At 42.3% G+C, this 17,372-nt stretch overlaps 1 protein-coding gene across 1 annotated transcript in view; it reads left to right on the top strand.

Moving 5' to 3' along the window:
- The window catches only part of LOC308677236 (rho guanine nucleotide exchange factor 40-like), a 44,195-nt gene extending 30,567 nt beyond the window's left edge, over positions 1 to 13,628 (top strand). Inside the window, exons 10-19 of the mRNA XM_081343455.1 lie at positions 130 to 247; positions 1,383 to 1,978; positions 3,916 to 4,162; positions 7,057 to 7,143; positions 7,825 to 8,049; positions 8,339 to 8,500; positions 9,072 to 9,234; positions 10,106 to 10,258; positions 10,345 to 10,451; positions 11,863 to 13,628. Of these exons, the coding sequence (XP_081199581.1) occupies positions 130 to 247; positions 1,383 to 1,978; positions 3,916 to 4,162; positions 7,057 to 7,143; positions 7,825 to 8,049; positions 8,339 to 8,500; positions 9,072 to 9,234; positions 10,106 to 10,258; positions 10,345 to 10,451; positions 11,863 to 11,958 (1,954 nt within the window). The 3' untranslated portion in view covers positions 11,959 to 13,628. The remainder of the gene's footprint in view (positions 1 to 129; positions 248 to 1,382; positions 1,979 to 3,915; positions 4,163 to 7,056; positions 7,144 to 7,824; positions 8,050 to 8,338; positions 8,501 to 9,071; positions 9,235 to 10,105; positions 10,259 to 10,344; positions 10,452 to 11,862) is intronic.
- Positions 13,629 to 17,372: the final 3,744 nt, after the last annotated feature.

Raw genomic sequence — 17,372 nt, 5'->3', positions numbered from 1 at the left:
TTCATCAGCATTTGGAAATTAATTCATTATGTCTAAGTGGGTCTTCTCTGGGATTAATTTGTCCCTTTTGAGCAAATGCTCTTTTTATATTGTGCTACCACAAAGTAATATTTTCCCCCCAACTTGTAGTACACAAGCTGTGGATGCCACAAGACTCTATCAAGAGGTGGATGAAGCCCTGCATGGACTTGTCCAACTCAGCAACCGGTGTCTTGAGGTATTGCAGCAAGAGAAGAAAAACATACAGGTAACTAATTTCTAAGATTTGTTACTCTAGGAAGAGTTGGCAGTAGTGAATGTCATTAAGCAAAGAAACTAATTAGACCTAAAGTTTGTACCCACTACAGGAGCTTCAAAAAGTAAAAATAAAAATGAAGCCAGGCAATTGTTCTCCCAAAATGGAATGGACAAATTCTAGGTTCAAAACTTTCCTTTCTTCCTTATTTTCTAATCTTGGTAATGCACTCATGAGCAGTCAAGACTTAGGATTTCTTGAAAACCAGAGCCTTCTTGCTAGGGAATGTTGAACGAGATGAATGGCTGTGGAGACTGTCACTTCAAAAGCCGAATTTTCTTTAGATTTGAGATGGGTGGGAGGTAAAGTGGCTCTGAGGAGTTGGGAGTTAGCTGACTTGACTGAGGGAAAAAAAAACTATGTAGAAGTTAGTGAATGAGGATAGGTGTTCCCAGTGATGTGCAGAAATGCCACAACGGGAGAATGTATTGAATTTACCTATCTTCCTCAAAAGCTGAAAAAGGTTCAAATCAGCCTTTCCCAATTCTAGCCATTGCTAACTATCCTGGAAAATGCAGTCCACAAAATTGGAAGGCACCTGGTTCAAGCGAGGAGACCTTAAATATTTCAGTGGATTAGTAGAGTGGCTTAAAGAAACGGTGAATGTAATGCCTGGGATTGACCAAGGTTGCCTTTTCATTTTAGGATTTAGGATTAGGATTTATTAAATTTATATGCCGCCCTTCTCCCTAAGGACTCAGGGCGGCTCACAACAATAAAAATTAAGAGACATAAAATACAAAAAATAAAAAAGAATTAAACAATGAATTTAAGAAATATGGGACAATTTAACACAATAAAAACCAAATTGAAAACCATGGTCAGTCCAGGCCCGCTTGTTGGAACAACCATGTCTTCAGGTCACGGCTGAAGGATCGAAGGGAAGCAGTTCATTCCAGAGGGTCGGTGCGCCCACAGAGAAGGCTCTCCCCCTGGGGGTCGCCAGCTGGCATTGCCTGGCCAATGGAACCCTGAGGAGGCCGTCTCTGTGGGACCGAACTGGGCGATGGGAGGTTGACATTGGCAGCAGGTGGTCTTGCAAGTATCCTGGGCCTAAGCCAATTTTTCCTCTGATCTCTCTCCATAGGTTCAGCAAGAAGGCAAAACTTGCCTTCAGTCTGGTGACAACAGTGTAGGAAAGAAAAGAAAAGAGGGCGAGAGACCAGCTGAAGGGCTACCTGAAAGAACATCCTTGGAGAAGAAACTGTTACAAAACCCTAGATCTTCAGGGAAGTCACAGGTCACACTTGAAGACAGTTCTGTTCCTCGAGCCCGTGCATGCAGCATCAGTGCTTCTTCCTCACCTAAGCATGGCTTGGGGCTTGGATCCAAGTTTGGTTCCTCTTGCAGTTTAACTTCTCTCTTCCAGCCACTTACCAGCCCCAAGGCCTCCCCTTGTTGTTCTCCTGCCCGAAACAATGCCCTAGACGGCAGGAAGAAGAGCCAGGGGCCTCTCAACGCTTCCAAAACACCTGCATCTCCAGCTAATAACCTGGCATTACGAGCCTTGAGTGATCCGGGTCGCCCTAGTGTGCATATACGTGGTCTGGAAGTAAGCAGTCGGGAACTGGCAGACAGGAGCTGTTCTCCCCGTGAACATGTGCTGTTGGGACGCAGCAGAACTCATGTTGCTGAAGCACCCTGGGGGGCCACACCTCGCATGGAAAGAAGGCGTTGCCTTGGGTGAGTAAGGGGCCAAGAGAGTCTGTGGCTATCTTTTGCTAACTGTTGCACAATAGAATGGAAGGATTATGAAGTTGCTGATTGCCTGGAGGTGTCATTTTTTTCCCCTAAAAAAAATCTAGATAGACAAGAAGATTTGACTCGAGACATTCTGTTACCAGAACAGAAACGTTAAATGGATTCTTCCCTTCAGGACCTGTTCTTTGTCGTCTCAGAGGGTAGTATAGTAATGGCTTTTAAGCTGCAGGGAGCAAGATTTGGACTGAATATTAGTTGGGAAAATTCTCTAAGAATAAGAGCAATTCTGCAATGGAACCAATTACCTAGAGAGCTTCCTAGGTAGGAGACAGAAGCTTGATAGATATCTGTCGGGGAAGTTTTACTAGGCCCTGATGGGCTAAATGGTTCCTTCTACCTCAATATGAACATCACTTTGTTTTGTGTTAGTCAGGCTTCAGGTATTGTATCCAGCTCTGGGCACCACAATTTAAGAAACAAGACACACTGGAACACATTCAGATAAGAGCATCGAGGTTATTTGTGGAAATCAAACAAATGAAGAGACATTGAAGGAATTGGAAATGTTTAGCATTGAGAAGGATGTTGGGGAGGGTAGGATAGCATTACTTGAAAGGATTATCACACTGAAGAAAACGTAAGACCTATGCTCCATCAGTCCTGAATGCAAGATACCAAATAATGAATTCAAGTCATAAGAAGGCATATTCCAATTGAATGTTAGAGAAAAACTACCTAATAGAACAGTTCAAACATAAACAATTGCACAGAGAAATGGTGAACCCCCCCCTTCTCTAAATATGTTCAAGCAAAGGCTAGACAACTATCGGGGGGGCTTTAATTTGGATTCTAGCATTAAGTAGGGGAGTTGGGCGTCATGGCCTAAGTGGTTTCTTGCACTTTGGTTACTCTGTCATTTACATGAGGCCTAGTCCTCTTAGAAAATTATCTTCTAAAAAGCTCATTGTCATAGACTCAGTTATTAACACATGTTTTTGTTGAAGCTTGCTCTGCAGAGTAGATATCGAGCTGTGCTTGAGAGACGAGATAAGCAATCCTTCCCTCTACCAAGTCTGTGTGACCAAAATCCATTATCAATAGCTAATCAGCTAGCACACTGGTCAGCCACATCATTTATTTATTTATTTATTTTAATTTTTTATTACATTTATATCCCGCCCTTCTCCGAAGACTCAGGGCGGCTTACAAGCTTAGCAGTAATAAACATTTCACAGTACTGTCCCTTTATATTCTGCATTAGGATTGTACAGGTTTAGAAAATTATTGATGAAAGCAGAACCTCTATGCTATTCGCTAAAGCAATGAGTTGCATTTTGGATTTCTATACAAACCTAAAAAAACTATGCTGCTACCTTAATGAGCTGACTCATTACAGTTAATGCTAATCTTGAAGCAACTACATCTTTTATCCTAGCCTGGCACAGAAATCTGAAAAAATGGTCTGCTTTAATGAGCTGCAGTGAGGTATTGTGCTTGTGCAAGATCTGAAGCCCCGGTCTCTGCACTGCTTTATTGTGCATATGCTTTGACTACATCCCACTGCAATCAAATGCATTTTAAATTTTGTATCGTGCCTAGAGAAAGACTGTATGGAATATAATATGACAGGTAATACATAAATATTTTAAAACATATAAAATAACTTGGAGCCACCTTGAACCAGAATCATACCCAATGAAAATAAAATTATACATTTGCAGATATGCAATGTGGTTCAAAACACTGATCGCACACATTTTTTTGGTGGGGGAGCAGAAGCAGCTGATAAACCCTTGTGCTGATGTTCTGTTGCCCGATGTGTTGTAACATTCCTCGCTTGACAGACTTGGCTGTCACCAGATGGTTCAAGCACGGCTGGGCAACTTTGAATGTGACCATTCCTCCCTCTTTCTCCTCAGGGTCCAACAGCAGCTTTTGGTTGAGCTGCTGGAGTGCGAGCGGGAGTACGTGGGTGCCCTTAGCCAGCCCCTCTCTCTGTCTCAGGAGCCCGGGGGACAGGCCTGGACAGCTGAGTTAAGATGCCTGGGCAGTGCCCTCCGGGCCACGCGGGACCAGCTGCTGGCCTTCCATTCCAGCTGCCTCCTGAGCGAGTTGGAGGGGTGCATGAACCACCCGTCACGCGCTGGCAGCTGCTTCCTGCGCCACGTGAGTGCTTCCTTTCCTCAGCTGCTACTCCACCTGCTGCATGCTGGGACCCATTTCCTGTGTCAGAATTCCACCCCTTTCTTTCCTTCCTTTCTCACCCATCCACCGACAGAGCTTCCTCAACCACGTGACCATCTCTTGGTTCTGAAAGGCTTTTTTTTTTAAAAAAAAATGTTCTGGCATATGTGAAGAAGCAGTGAAGCAGAGATTTCCTCTTGAGCATATAGAGTTGCCTTTTACTCCACCCCTATAACTAAAGAGTCTCTTGGTATGATACCAGGGTTTTAGGGAAGAGAGCATAGCTTCCCAATAGCTTTTGTGTATAGGCCCATTCTTTTAAAAATTGACAATATTTATTTATTTGTTAATTGATATCCCTCCTTTGTATAAGAGCTGAAAATGGGGGACATAGCATTGCTTCCTATTTTCCCCACAACTGGTGGTAGACTGGATTGACGAGAGTGATTCATCCAGAGTCACCCAATGAACTTTGGTACCTCAGGGAGCATTTGGTGCCAGTCCAGTGTATCACCCTGGCTTTCAAAATGCCCATACACAAGTCTTTAATCAGGTAAAATCTCCTTTGAGTAGAGCATGACTCCCAGCAGTCCTCGACTTATAACAATTCATTTAGTGACCAAAGTTACAATGGCACTAAAAAAGTGACTTTTCACATGACCATTGCAGCATCCCCATAGTGACATGATAAAAATTCAGATGCTTGGCAACTGATTCATATTTATGATGGTTGCAGTATCCCGGGGTCATGTGATCATCTTTCACGACTTTCTGACAAGCAAAATCAACAGGGAAGCCAGATTCACTTAATAACTGTGTTACTAACTTAACAACTGCAGTGTTCACTTAACAGCTGTGACAGGCAAGATTGTAAAATGGGGCAAAACTAACAACTTTCTTGCTTAGCAACAGAAGTTTTGGGCTCGGTTGTGGTCGTAAATCGGGAGTACCTGTGTGTAAGTGGTTGGCTGATATCACAACTTTGACTGTCATTGCTCTCTCAACTTCTGGTCTTTCTCTCTCTTTTATTTCTTCCATCTTTAATCTTTGATAAGGCTACCAGATCTGGGCTGCAAAGCTCCAGTTAACCACTAAATGGTTGTAAAGAAGTACAGAAAACTCTTTCCTTGCTGCCATGTAGTGGTCATCTTAATTTTTGCATCCAAGATATAGTAGATCCAACCTTTGTTTGCTTTCTGTATCCAGAGAGAGCTGCAAGGATAAATTATCTCTAACTAATAAAAGTAAAAGGGACGCGGTGGCTCAGTGGGTTAGGACGCTGAGCTTGTCAATCAGAAGGTCGGCAGTTTGGCGGGTTGAATCCCGAGTGCCGCGTAACAGAGTGAGCGCCTGTTACTCGACCCAGCTTCTGTCAACCTAGCAGTTCGAAAGCACGTAAAAATGCAAGTAGAAAAATAGGGACCACTATGGTGGGAAGGTAACAGCGTTCCGTGCGCCTTTGGCGTCTAGTCATGCTGTCCACATGACCACGGAGACATCCTCGGACAAGCGCTGGCTCTTCAGCTTTGAAACGGAGATGAGCGCCAGCCCCTAGAGTCGGAAATGACTAGCATGCATGTGCGGGGGAACCTTTACCTTTACCTAATAAAAGTAAACTGTCAAGTTTCCCACGCATGGGCTTTTCAAGTGACTCTGAGGCATTATTTACCTTAAAAGTCCTTTATTAGCCTAATACACCAGCAAATGCTTGCTTGAAGGAAGCTGGAATCTGAAATCTCCGCCCCTTGCACAATATATTAAAACACAATTCTCCACCTTTCTAATTTTGTCATTAATCATATTCTCCAATTAATTTAAAGAATCAGTTTCCCTTCCATTAGAAAACCCACCAAGGTCTTATCTTCTCTAGTTAGAGATGGCCTTGAAAGGTGCAATCCTACTCGTCCCCCCTCCCAAACTTAAACTAAATCTCTTAAAGCAATACATAAGTTTAACATATGAAATAACATATGTTATTGCTTGACATAAACAACCTCAGTCTTCAATATAGCAGCAGGATAGCTAGTTACTGTTCCTGGAGATATGTCAGTCTGGTTCACAGCAAATGCAGGGCTGTCCATCTTTAAAAAGGTAGGTAAAAGCTCCCTCCCCTTTTAAAAAAGCTTGCGGTTCTTTATCCTCATTTTTTAAAGACTATGCAGAAAGCACAGTAATGGCCAAACTGCCTTTCCTTCTGGTCAGCTCTGCCCTTCTGTTTTGTCAGAATTATACTTTGCCTTAATTCTTGAGTACTCCATGCTCTTTGTTTACCTGCTCTACTACAAGAAACCTTCACCTACATGCTTGCTACAAAGTTTTTGCTTCTCTCCATTAATAAAAAAGACCTCTTTTTTTCAAAGAGCCTATCACCTTATTAAAATGTTGTGTTTTCTCCTGCTTCTTTAAAAGTCTGATAATACAAATTATCAGGACAAGCTTTGCTTTAGCATGGAAATAAATTGATAAGGAATATTAATTCCATAATTAGTGCATGGAATTCAAAAGCAGCAAGGCTGAAAGAAAGAGATGGAAGTCTTTTGAGCTTGCCTTGTCCTGTTAAAAAGAATGGAGGGAGTAAAAATGAGCATGTTGCCCATAGGCTAGAGCAGGGGTAGGCAACCTTGGCTCTTTTATGACTTGTGGACTTCAACTCCCAGAATTCCTGAGCCAGCATGGCTCAGCTTGGAAACCTCTCCCTTTCCCCTCAGCATGGCTGGCTCAGGAATTCTGGGAGTTGAAGTCCACGGGTCATAAAAGAGGCAAGGTTGCCTACCCCTGGGCTAGAGAGGAGGTGATTTTGCTCTGTTCCAATAGCCAGTTTTCCTGGAATTTACCTGACTGTACTCCACTGATGAGTTTTCTCTTTGCTACTTCAGAAAGAAGAGCTTCAATTGTATGCAACCTATGCCAAAGATCACCACAAGTTCCAGGCTGCCCTGGCTTTGCTTCGAAGCACTGGCAAGGTAAATGAGTTGCAGCCATGTGGCAGACAGAGATGGAATTTCCCTTTTGATCTTGAAAGGCCGGATGAATCAACTGCTAAAGAAAACAGCTTCTGTTCATAAGAGGCCCTTTTTACTCATTAGATTAGGTCTCCCTGAGATTGGCATACTTACAGTTGCACTGAGTTTGATCATGTGCAGCCTGGTGGCCATCCCCCAAAAAGCTCAACTTTTTGGAATATTTGTGTAGTTTCGTTCATTGTAGAGAGATGGATTATGGCAGGGGTGTCAAACTCAATTTCATTGAGGGCCGCATCAGCATTGCGGTTGCCCTAAGGGGGCCGGGTGGGTATGGCCAGGGTGGGCATGGCCTACTGGGTGGGCATGGCCAGCTCTACATCGTTCGCATCAAGGGTGCCTATGGGGGCCTGGGCAGGAGTGGGACAGATCTGAGGGTCTCTGGCAGAAGGAGGGTCTCTGGGCCAGAGCCAAGGCAGAGGGGGCCGTTCCCTCACTGTTTCCAGGATGGCTTTGTGGGCCACATGAAACCACTTCGTTGGCCGGATCCGGCCCCCGGGCCTTGTGTTTGACATGTCTGGATTATGGGATATCCAGGAAACGGTGATGTAACAGGTAACATCTGAGTGGTTTGTCTCCGTTGTTTCATTCTAGCCTTCTGTCTTTATCCTCTCCTTCCTGCAGAAAGGTCTGATGGAGCCACGTGAGGATGGACAACTAGCATACACTTTGCAGGTGCCTCTGGAGCAACTGGAGCGGTACCGGCGCTTCCTGGGTGAGATGATACATGAATGTGAGCTCGAGCAGGGGCCTGACCGCCAAGCCCTGCAGGAGGCCCAGCAACTGCTGGAGGCACAGGAGCAGCGAGGCAGAGACCTGCTGGCCACAGAGCAGATCCGGGGCTGCGAGGTGAGCGCGTGGGCGCTCCCATCGTATGGTGCTGCATCTTTCTTGCTGCTTACTGTGCATGTGCTGTTTCCTCCCATGCCACTTGTCTAAACCCGCCAGCTTAATCTTTTCTGACACTTGTGCTGTTGCCAAACTCTGATCTTTTTGAAATGTGCAAAACTCTGAATACTTACAACAGCAAACACAAAAATACTGGTGGGCAAACTGGGGGCACCGACAGTCTCCCACTCTTCTCAGCACTAGAGGGAAAGGCAACCTGAGTTTCATGTGTGCTCCCGCTCCTTTGCAGATGAAACTGTCAGAACAAGGGCCATTGCTTCAGCGTGGTGAACTCATTCTGTTGTCTGGACGCCGTAAATGCCAGCGACATGTTTTCCTGTTTGAGCAGCTGCTACTCTTTACCAAATGTAAAGGAGCTGAGGGTAGCTATGTCTGCAAACAGGCCTTGCAGGTAGGTAAAGTGATTATCCTGAATATTTTCCCAGGCTTTAGGGACTAGAAGTGTAATTTGGGGCTATTTTAATCCATACTGGTGAAATTATTGTCTGAAATGAGATTGCTTTAGTTATCCGTTCAATAAATAAACATGATTGTCAGACTTGCACATGACAAACAGCTGAAAGCCACTGCAAATGCAGTGTGGAAAAAAGGATTGGGAAGAAAATTAAAATTTGGGGAAGAAGAGAACGGATTGATTATCTCACCAATAGCTCAGCTGACATCAGGGAATAAAATTACAATTCTTGGTGAAAAATATTGTCAACTAAAAAGCCCTCTCTTCTCCTGGATCACCCATCTCTCAGCTTTGCATGTAAACTTACTTCCTATTGCAGATGGTGCAACAATATTTACTCAGACACCTTGTTCATATATTGCAGTGAGCAATGGGTTTAATAATGATTTACTGCATAAGCTATAACTGATTGAGGCTGCAGAACAGTTAAGTGAAAATCAAATTACTTTGCAGCTGATTATGAAGCGTGAACAGTGTCACATTTTTGTTGTTTCCTCTCTTCATACAGACTGCTTCCATGGGGTTGACAGAGAGTGTGGGTTCTAGTGGGTTACGTTTTGAGCTTTGGTTTGGAAGGGGACCAGCCCGGCAGGCGTATACATTGCAAGCAGCTTCCGCTGAAGTCAAGCATCAGTGGACAAATATTATAGCCCAACTGCTCTGGAGACAAGGTATGAGCATGTCTAAGCAAGGATGGTCAGGTCAACAGGGGAATGTTTTGATTGAGGGAGGATTGGAATTCTTAAAATGTTTTATTTATTCTTTTCTTCAAAGAAAAGAAAAGTTGCATAAGAAAAGTTGCATAAAATCTATGTCAAAGATTAACATTAATTTTATTTTGAAAAAGAAAGAATCAGTGGGTTTTTTTAGTGTCATTATCCCCGTTAAGTTTACAGAACTAGATCTGTCAGACAAAGCAAATGCTACTTTGTGTGATCCAGGGAATTCAAAACAAAAGTATAGTTTTGATTATGTCATTTTTTTTACCAGCATCATCATGACCAGAGTTTCTAGTTAGGCCTAATCTTGGTACATTCCCATTGGTGGGTTTTTTGTTTTGTCTTTTTGGCAGCGGGGGGGGGGGGAAGGGGGTTGTATGTTTGTGGATGGAGCCTTGCATTTCAGGCAGTTGGCTGCTTAAGAACTGATAAGAAAAAAAAACAGTAATGAGCAGACTGGAACCGACAATGCAGTGATGCATTAACTCTAAGTAAATGTAGCCTTATTGCCTTTACTATACAAAAAAAAAAAACTGTAGGGAAGAGAGGAAATAGATTTGCAAACAGTGAAAACTGGTAGATCAATCTCAGAACCTTTTTATCTGCAATCAGAAAGCCAAGAGTGGACCAAAATAATCTCCCACCTTGTTTGGCCCCCATGAGTTTAAGATGGAGAAAGGCCACAAAAAATGTGGTTGAAATAATGTTATCTGTTAGTGAGATGGGAACAAACTGTGGAGGGAGAGGTGTTCTCAGGGACAGGGGTATGAATCAAAATGCCTTCGATGTTTGTCTCTTTTTTTCCCTCCTCACTTCTCTTTAGCTGCCCAGCCAAGTGTCTCAATGAGCTTGTCCTCCTGCCCTTCTCAGCGCTTAGCTCCTCTGGGCCTTGGCCCTGGTCCCCCTCCTGGCTTGTCACTCCCTGGCCACTTTGAGGAAGAGGAATGGGACTTAGATGTCAAGCCCATCCCGAGAGGTAGCATCACTGTTCTTCTATCAACCCTCTCAAGAGACTAGCAGTTGCTTCTGCTGGTGCTTAACTGTGTTCTGTGTTCCTCTTAGCTCACACCTCCGGGTCAGAGGGAGCCTCCCCAAGCCACCATGAACCACTTAGGCAGGGGAGAAGTTCACTGCCTGGCAGCAGCTCTGCTTTAGGACACCATCAGTCGGTGAGTTTATTCAGTGTTTTAAATGTTCTTTGGCGATAACAGTTTGTAATAGAGTTCTTTTATTAACCTCATATAATGCCTTTTCTTGACTGTATTATTTCAGGTTTTATCTGAGGAAAGGGAAATGGTGCTGGATGGGTGGTTCTACTTGGATTAACTTTGTTTCAAAGACATACAGAGGGAGGGTCTCAACCCAGATATTTCATTATTATAATCAACATCTCTTAGAAGTGACACCCCTCACTCCTTGGGGAGAAGTGCCTGCGACCTGAAATGCTGTGAATCGGGGGAAGTTGTTAGCAGTTGAATCTGTTGATTATAGGGCTCATTACTAAGGATATGAGCTGCCCTGAGTGGAAGAGTGCCCCAAGACTTTTTACTTACCACTGGCAATTCTGTCCTTGTAACAAAGTTATGAAAGACCATCTTTCAGTTGCTGGTAACCTTGTAGGTATTTCAACAGTTATGTGTTTTTTCTGCCAAATAGTATGATTCAGCTATTCTATCCTTCCTCTCCAGGGTTCACTAGGCCATCCCTGATGGCTTCTGTTTTTTTTTCTTTATTTGCCAGAGCTTTGGCATTGCCGGAGAACCAGTGACCCCACTCTGAGATTGGGGCGGCCAGGTACAGCCCCCCCCAAACATTTCTGCCTTTGTGCAACTTCCCACTCCGTTCGTGTATCTGCTCCCTGCCATCCCCATTTCCCTAAGCTGCAGCACATATTATTCCCAAGAGCCTGTCTATATTACAGGGATACTTCAGGATGTCTGCTTCATCCCTGTTAAATGAGTGATTCTGTGTCCAGGTGCTCTTCCTTTTGTGTTCTATCGTCCTATAGCTTCTCTGTCCTCTGTGCCACTGCCACGCAGTTGTCTTTATATTACTACTGCTATTTAAAATTCCTCTAATATCTATACAGCTGGCTAACATAATGCCTAACAGTGTGAGCTGAGTTTTCTAGTCCTCCGTCTGGATAATGAAATATCAACCAATCTTGCACAGTTGTTATAACATAGTGAACAACTTGATGCCTTCCAGTATTGTAGACTGTGCGTTTCATCATCTTTTGCCATGGGCCATGCTGATTGGAGTTGATGAGAGTAGAAATGGAACATATCTGCAGGCGATCAAGTTAGAAAGCAACCAAGCTGAAATGCTATGGATACTAAACAAAATGTGCTATAAAATGTTGCTTTCTAATTGCATGTTGGTCAGTGCTATGTATTATTAATGCATAATGGTATTAAGATTTAAACCTCAAATTAATTTTCATAAAGTCAGGATGGATTTTAAAGATTCAAATATAAAGTAGAGATATGTGGATTGAATAATTGAGAGGGAAGGTATTCAACACTTATTTAAAATTGTTGATGACTTTCTAAAGTCTGATTTGCTTTTGTTTCTTTTTAGCGTTGGGTATGGAGCCTGCATCGGAAACTCTTTTCTCCAGGAAGCCATGGACGGCAAGATTCAGTTCCTAGGGACTCTGGGAACAGGACAGTTTGAGATCCTTGCAGAAACTTGGGGATTGGATGGTCATATTCAACAATATTGTGACTTGCTCCCACCCATTTCCTGATGGCTCTGTTACCACTCCACAGAAGCATCTAAATCGGTCATATCCTACTGTGGGATGTCCATGTCCTGCCTGATCACTACTCATTGAGTGCCTTTTCTGCCATTTTCTTGGATTGTGAATTTCCTGGAGAGTTTTGGTCAAGCTCATACTATTGATAGTAAGAGAGGCTACCAAGTAAGGAAGCTCAACCAAGAAATTCCCAGGTTCATCCAAATTAAAAGTTGCTGGGAAAGAGGGAACTTGGTGGGCTTAATCATCTTCTGTTGAGGATCAGATGTGGTAATATCCATAGTTTATGGATCTGTGTATTTATTGGTTGACCTATCACCAATCACAGCTTCAGTCTTAAGATCGATTGGTATTTTATTCTCTCCAGTGGTAATAAAAGGAAGAATCTAGGCTACAGTTGTTAGGCAACTACAGCATCCATTTCCTGAACTTTCTCCAAGGTAATTTTAGAGTAAAAGAAAAAAAAGGGCATCTGGGTTATGTGACTGCCATATATAGAAGTACACGCTTCTAAAATAGGATCAGATAGCTTCAGGTGAGTTACTCAAGATCAGAAGAGTAATACAACAGTATGAGAATGATGTACAGTATGCATGATGCCATAGACCTTTGCAAGATAACCATTTTCTGGAACTGTGACACTTTAGAATGCAATGGAGGTGCTTGTCAATTTAATTTTGGGATTTTGAGCTTTTTATTTTGCATCTTATTTGGTAGAGGAACTGGCACAGCAAGAATAGTTAAGATATGTTAGATATCTATTTTATGTTTGCTAATATTTCTATGCAGGGAGTTTTGATGAATAGTACTTGGTTAAAGCTATGCTCCTACATTCCTGCAATGTGAAGAGACATAAGACACATCATTGTTCCATGATTATGCTGAGCATAAGGAAGAGATCCCTGAATTGCATATATACACCTTTAATTTTCAACATTAATTTTGAGATGGTTAAATAATATCACCACATGGCTTGTTTAAGGAACAAGATTTGTACAAAACCAACTCCCATGTGAAAAATCTATTACAGTGTGAGTGAAAATATCAAAGACTGTGGGAGAGGGATAGTTGCTTTTTCCTGTAGCATAAGGTTGGCTTACTTGCTGCTTGCTTTTTTTCACATGCAGTATACTGTAATTCTGATTGGAGGAAGTAATTGATAAAGAAGTACAAATGGTGCTATATTTAGAATTGAGCAAGAGTTTCTGAGTTTTGAGGGGGGAACACTGTGACTGTACTATTGGATACAGTTAATTTTCTTAATTTGGTAAGTTGAGTTATTTGGCATTTGTTCCTTTTTTATATGTCCTCTAGGAATTTAATAGAGGACTTTCTTTTATGCCCATATGGAAAAGGTGATAAATATAACTGAGGTGAATTCATATAAAGATACTTGCACTTGTCTCAATGATTTTCAGTGGAAACAAAGAACAATTCGGTATTGGTCATCTCTATTGTGATATTATTCCTTCAAAAGCAAACAAATTGTAAGAAGAGGCAAGAAGATGTAATGTAGAATATAAATTTGTAACTTTGGTATAATGCACCGAGTCTGAACAGTATTAGTAGACATTTGAATATTGCTATAAATGCCACTAAATATATTGCGCCATGACTTTTCTTCCATTTTTTAAAAATACTAAGCTGTCAAGTTTCCCCAACTGAAAGGATTGTAATAGTATATAAGTACCTCTTGCTATTCATTTCCATTAATGAGGTTGTCCTACAATACTTTTTCCTTTTTTGGAGTAGAATTATTTGCTTTGTTTATAACCACTTTTGCATGGGCCTGGTACTCATCTATGTTTGGCCATAACTGACCAGCATAATTATGGTGCTGAAAATTTACTTAAACCTTGTTAAAGTGGCATATCAATGAGGTTTAATTCTCACCATGCTGTCCATAAGGTTGCAAGATATATCAGAACTATGCAACTTGAAGAGCAACTAGATGGGACACTTAAAACTCTGCCAACTGGTGGGCGAGACACATACAAACTGTCTCTTGCAAACTGTTTATATATTCTTGTATATTCTTTTTGTATGCAGTTGCTTCTTTAATGGTCAACACTAGGTCAACCCAGTTGCATTCATAATTGTTTTGTTTTTGTTTTAAATTGCAGATCTAGCTGACCACACTAAACTAACCTAATTCAGGTCTAGTTAGGAAACCTGGAAGGGGCTACCAGGAAATATCAGGGATATAGATAAGACTGGGAAGTCAAAAGACATCCTGGAAGACAGTGGCAAATCACTTCCTGTATTATTGCCCCGCTTAGAGCCCGAAACAGGCAGATATAGGAAGCAAATAGGAAACAAGGACATCTTTTTATTGTGCATACACCCACCTACTCAATAGGAGCAACATGAAGGAGGTTTAATCTTTTTATGAGCTATAGTCTCAATGAGAACATCTATTTCTCCAATTAACTATAGAAAAAAAAGTTCTTCCTGGTAGCAGCTGCAACTGCTTCCCTTCAGGCTGTTTGTCTTTCCTTTGTAATCTAGTCTCAGTGACTCTCTTCCTCCATGCCCCCCTGCTAGTGTTAAAATACAAACAGTATTTGGGTTATTAACACACAATTAAGAGTAATGCCTAATTTGATTTTTTGAGTAACTCCAGTGGTAGAAGTGATAGTGAATAAGGGACAGGATTCAGTATTTTACCATGGCTTTCCTTTTTGCTGCTAAAATCAGATGATGTTCCCTTCCTCTTTCATATTTGGGCCACTCCATGCTTAAGTGGAAGGGCCTGCAGCATACAATTGAGAATATTCCTGTTCCCCCTCCTCTAAATATTTCCTCCCTAAACAAAATGGGAAAGTGAGAAATAAGGTTTTGTTGGGAGTAAGAAACTTTTAACATCCAATCATTAGTGTCCATTTAGATCAGATTTTTGTGGCATCTGCAAAGTTACACATATACTAGGCTCAAATTCTACATTGTGTTTCAGTGCTACTTACTGAGCAACAAATGAGAAAAGATAGGGACTCATTTGATGGAAATTGTGGTTGCTTTGTGGGCGGTAAAGATGGGCAGGGCTTTTAATTCTGGTTTAGAAAAATCAGAATGGATAACTCAATATTGGAATGGAATGTTCAGCATTTTCAGGCCCAATTTTCATGGGAAAAGTAAAATATGGGGCTATCATGCAAATTTTAATCTATTTAAGAAGTGATTTATAGTTATTACCTACTATAATTGCAAGGCATTGTAAGTACTAAACAGAGAGCTGATATTCCATCAAGAGTTGCCTAACAATATTATAGTTTTTAGAAAAACATGCTGAAACAATAATCATTTCTGTCCTTCAGCTCTAAAAGTTATAGTACTGTATTGTTTTTTTCTGATAGATAAAAAACTAAGATAAAGTGAGGAAAGAAAAAGCTAGAAGTGCAAGAAAGGAAAAAAAACTAAGTATGAAAAAAGATTCAAAGAAATAGCTTCCAATCTTATTTACCAGTTATAACTATATTATAAATTTACCTCTTATTCTACATAACTCTTCTTTCTGTATCTATCCTGTCTAATCAAAACCATAAATCATAAGTTCATTTTTTTTATTTCATCCAAAAAGTCTAAGGGATTTTCAGTCAACAAGAAACAGATAGTAACTTTTCTCTGATCAAAGTCAATTTAGCATTTTCTTCACATTATCTTGATTCTCTATCAACTTTAAATGTAATATAAACAGCCAAGTTCCTTTAGTTTGTTCTTAGATCTGGGTAGTTTTGTTTTTATATGTGGCTTTTATTATTACATCAACTCTATCATCCTTTAGACTTTTCTTTCACTTGGAGGGGTCTCTAATGAAGAAAAGGCTATTTTTAGCAAGTCTAAATAGTGGTTAGTTTTACAAGGCTGCAATTAAGTACTCATTTGGGCAGAAATCCCATTGAAATCAGTGGGACTTCTGAGGTTACAAATACAGTATGTTGCTAATGTGTGTAGCTGTATTTGCAGTTTTATTAAACCTGCTTTTACCCCCTCCCTCAGCAAAGCAGGGTTTTTCAGCTCACACTGTCATTTATCCATTTACTTGCCCTGGCTGCTGAATAGCCCCCCTCCCCCTTTAGGGGGGAACACAATGCCAAGCTGATTTGGCCTCTTTCCCATCTGTTTTCCTGACTTAGATATTTGGCTGGTGCGCTCACTTTCCCATTCTTTAAGAGAGCTACATAAGAGGTAGATAAAAACCTGACTTGTGGTTGCTTGGCAACCAGAATGTTCCTTTTCCTCGACTGACCTGAGTGGCTGAGCAGCAGCACTGAGAGGCCCTTCCATCAGACCACATGCCTGGAAGGACCATTCAGGTCTGCTTGTCAGCATTGTGGCGTAACAAAGCAAACAGGGCTTGACTCTTACTCAGTGGTAGCACAACCTACTTGTTGCTGCTGCTGCTGCTCACAAACTTGGCTGCTGCCCACAGCAGAGCGCAATGTCGGAGTGGAATTTTGCCTTCCTGCTCCTCCTTGTCCTTTAAGAAGCCACACAGCATCAACCTTAAAGATGAGAAGGCTTTGGGATATGAAAATGACTCTGTGGTCAAGTACCAGTTAGTGATGCCAATCCTGGCCTGTGCTTTCAGGCAGGCAGCAGCAAAACAAAGCCAGTCTGTGTAACATTCTGCTTCCCCTCCCTCCTGCCAGGGACACTCCGTCATCCCAAAAATTCGCATTGATTTCTTCCGCTAATGTACAACAAAGCAGACAATGCTTGCTTGTGCCAAGTTACCAGCTCTTCTGCCCACCCCCTACCCCCCTTCATGGCCCAACTGAGCAGGCCGAGACAGGCTGATCCTGCCTCTCCAATCCTCTGCTCTGTAATCTTCAATTGCACTACTGTTTGCTTGGCTCTAACAGCGGCAGGGACTTATTGGTTTACGGTGGTGCTATTTTCTGGTATGAAATACCAACCCAGAACTGGCTGTGTCCCTCCGCGGGCCCCCATCGGGAGTGCAAACAATAACTTGTGCCATGGTAGTGCCACCCATCTTTCCATTTTCTGTCGGGGGGGGGGAAAGAAATGAGGTAAATGGCAATCTACTATTCTCTGTCACTCTTTCCGATCACTGCCTGGGCCGCCTTGACAAAGCTGGCCGGAGAGGTTTTGGATGCCCCCGAGTAGAGTGCCCACTTTCGTGGCACGAATATTTCTTGTCTCTCCCCCCACCCCCACCATTTAATCCCCGTGCCCGAGCAGAGCAGGCCGTGTTTCGATGTTTCTCTCCTTCGTTCCCCCTCCTTTCCAACCCAGGCTGCCCCCTCCCCTCGAGGCAGGGCTGCCCCGGCCGAGCCGGAGCGCACAATGGAGCCGGGTGATCCCTCGCCGC

Source organism: Vipera berus (assembly GCF_964194415.1).
Source record: "Vipera berus genome assembly, chromosome: Z".
Taxonomy (NCBI): domain Eukaryota; kingdom Metazoa; phylum Chordata; class Lepidosauria; order Squamata; family Viperidae; genus Vipera; species Vipera berus.
Note: the sequence above shows the minus strand (reverse complement) of the source record. Positions and strands in the feature narration are given on the sequence as shown.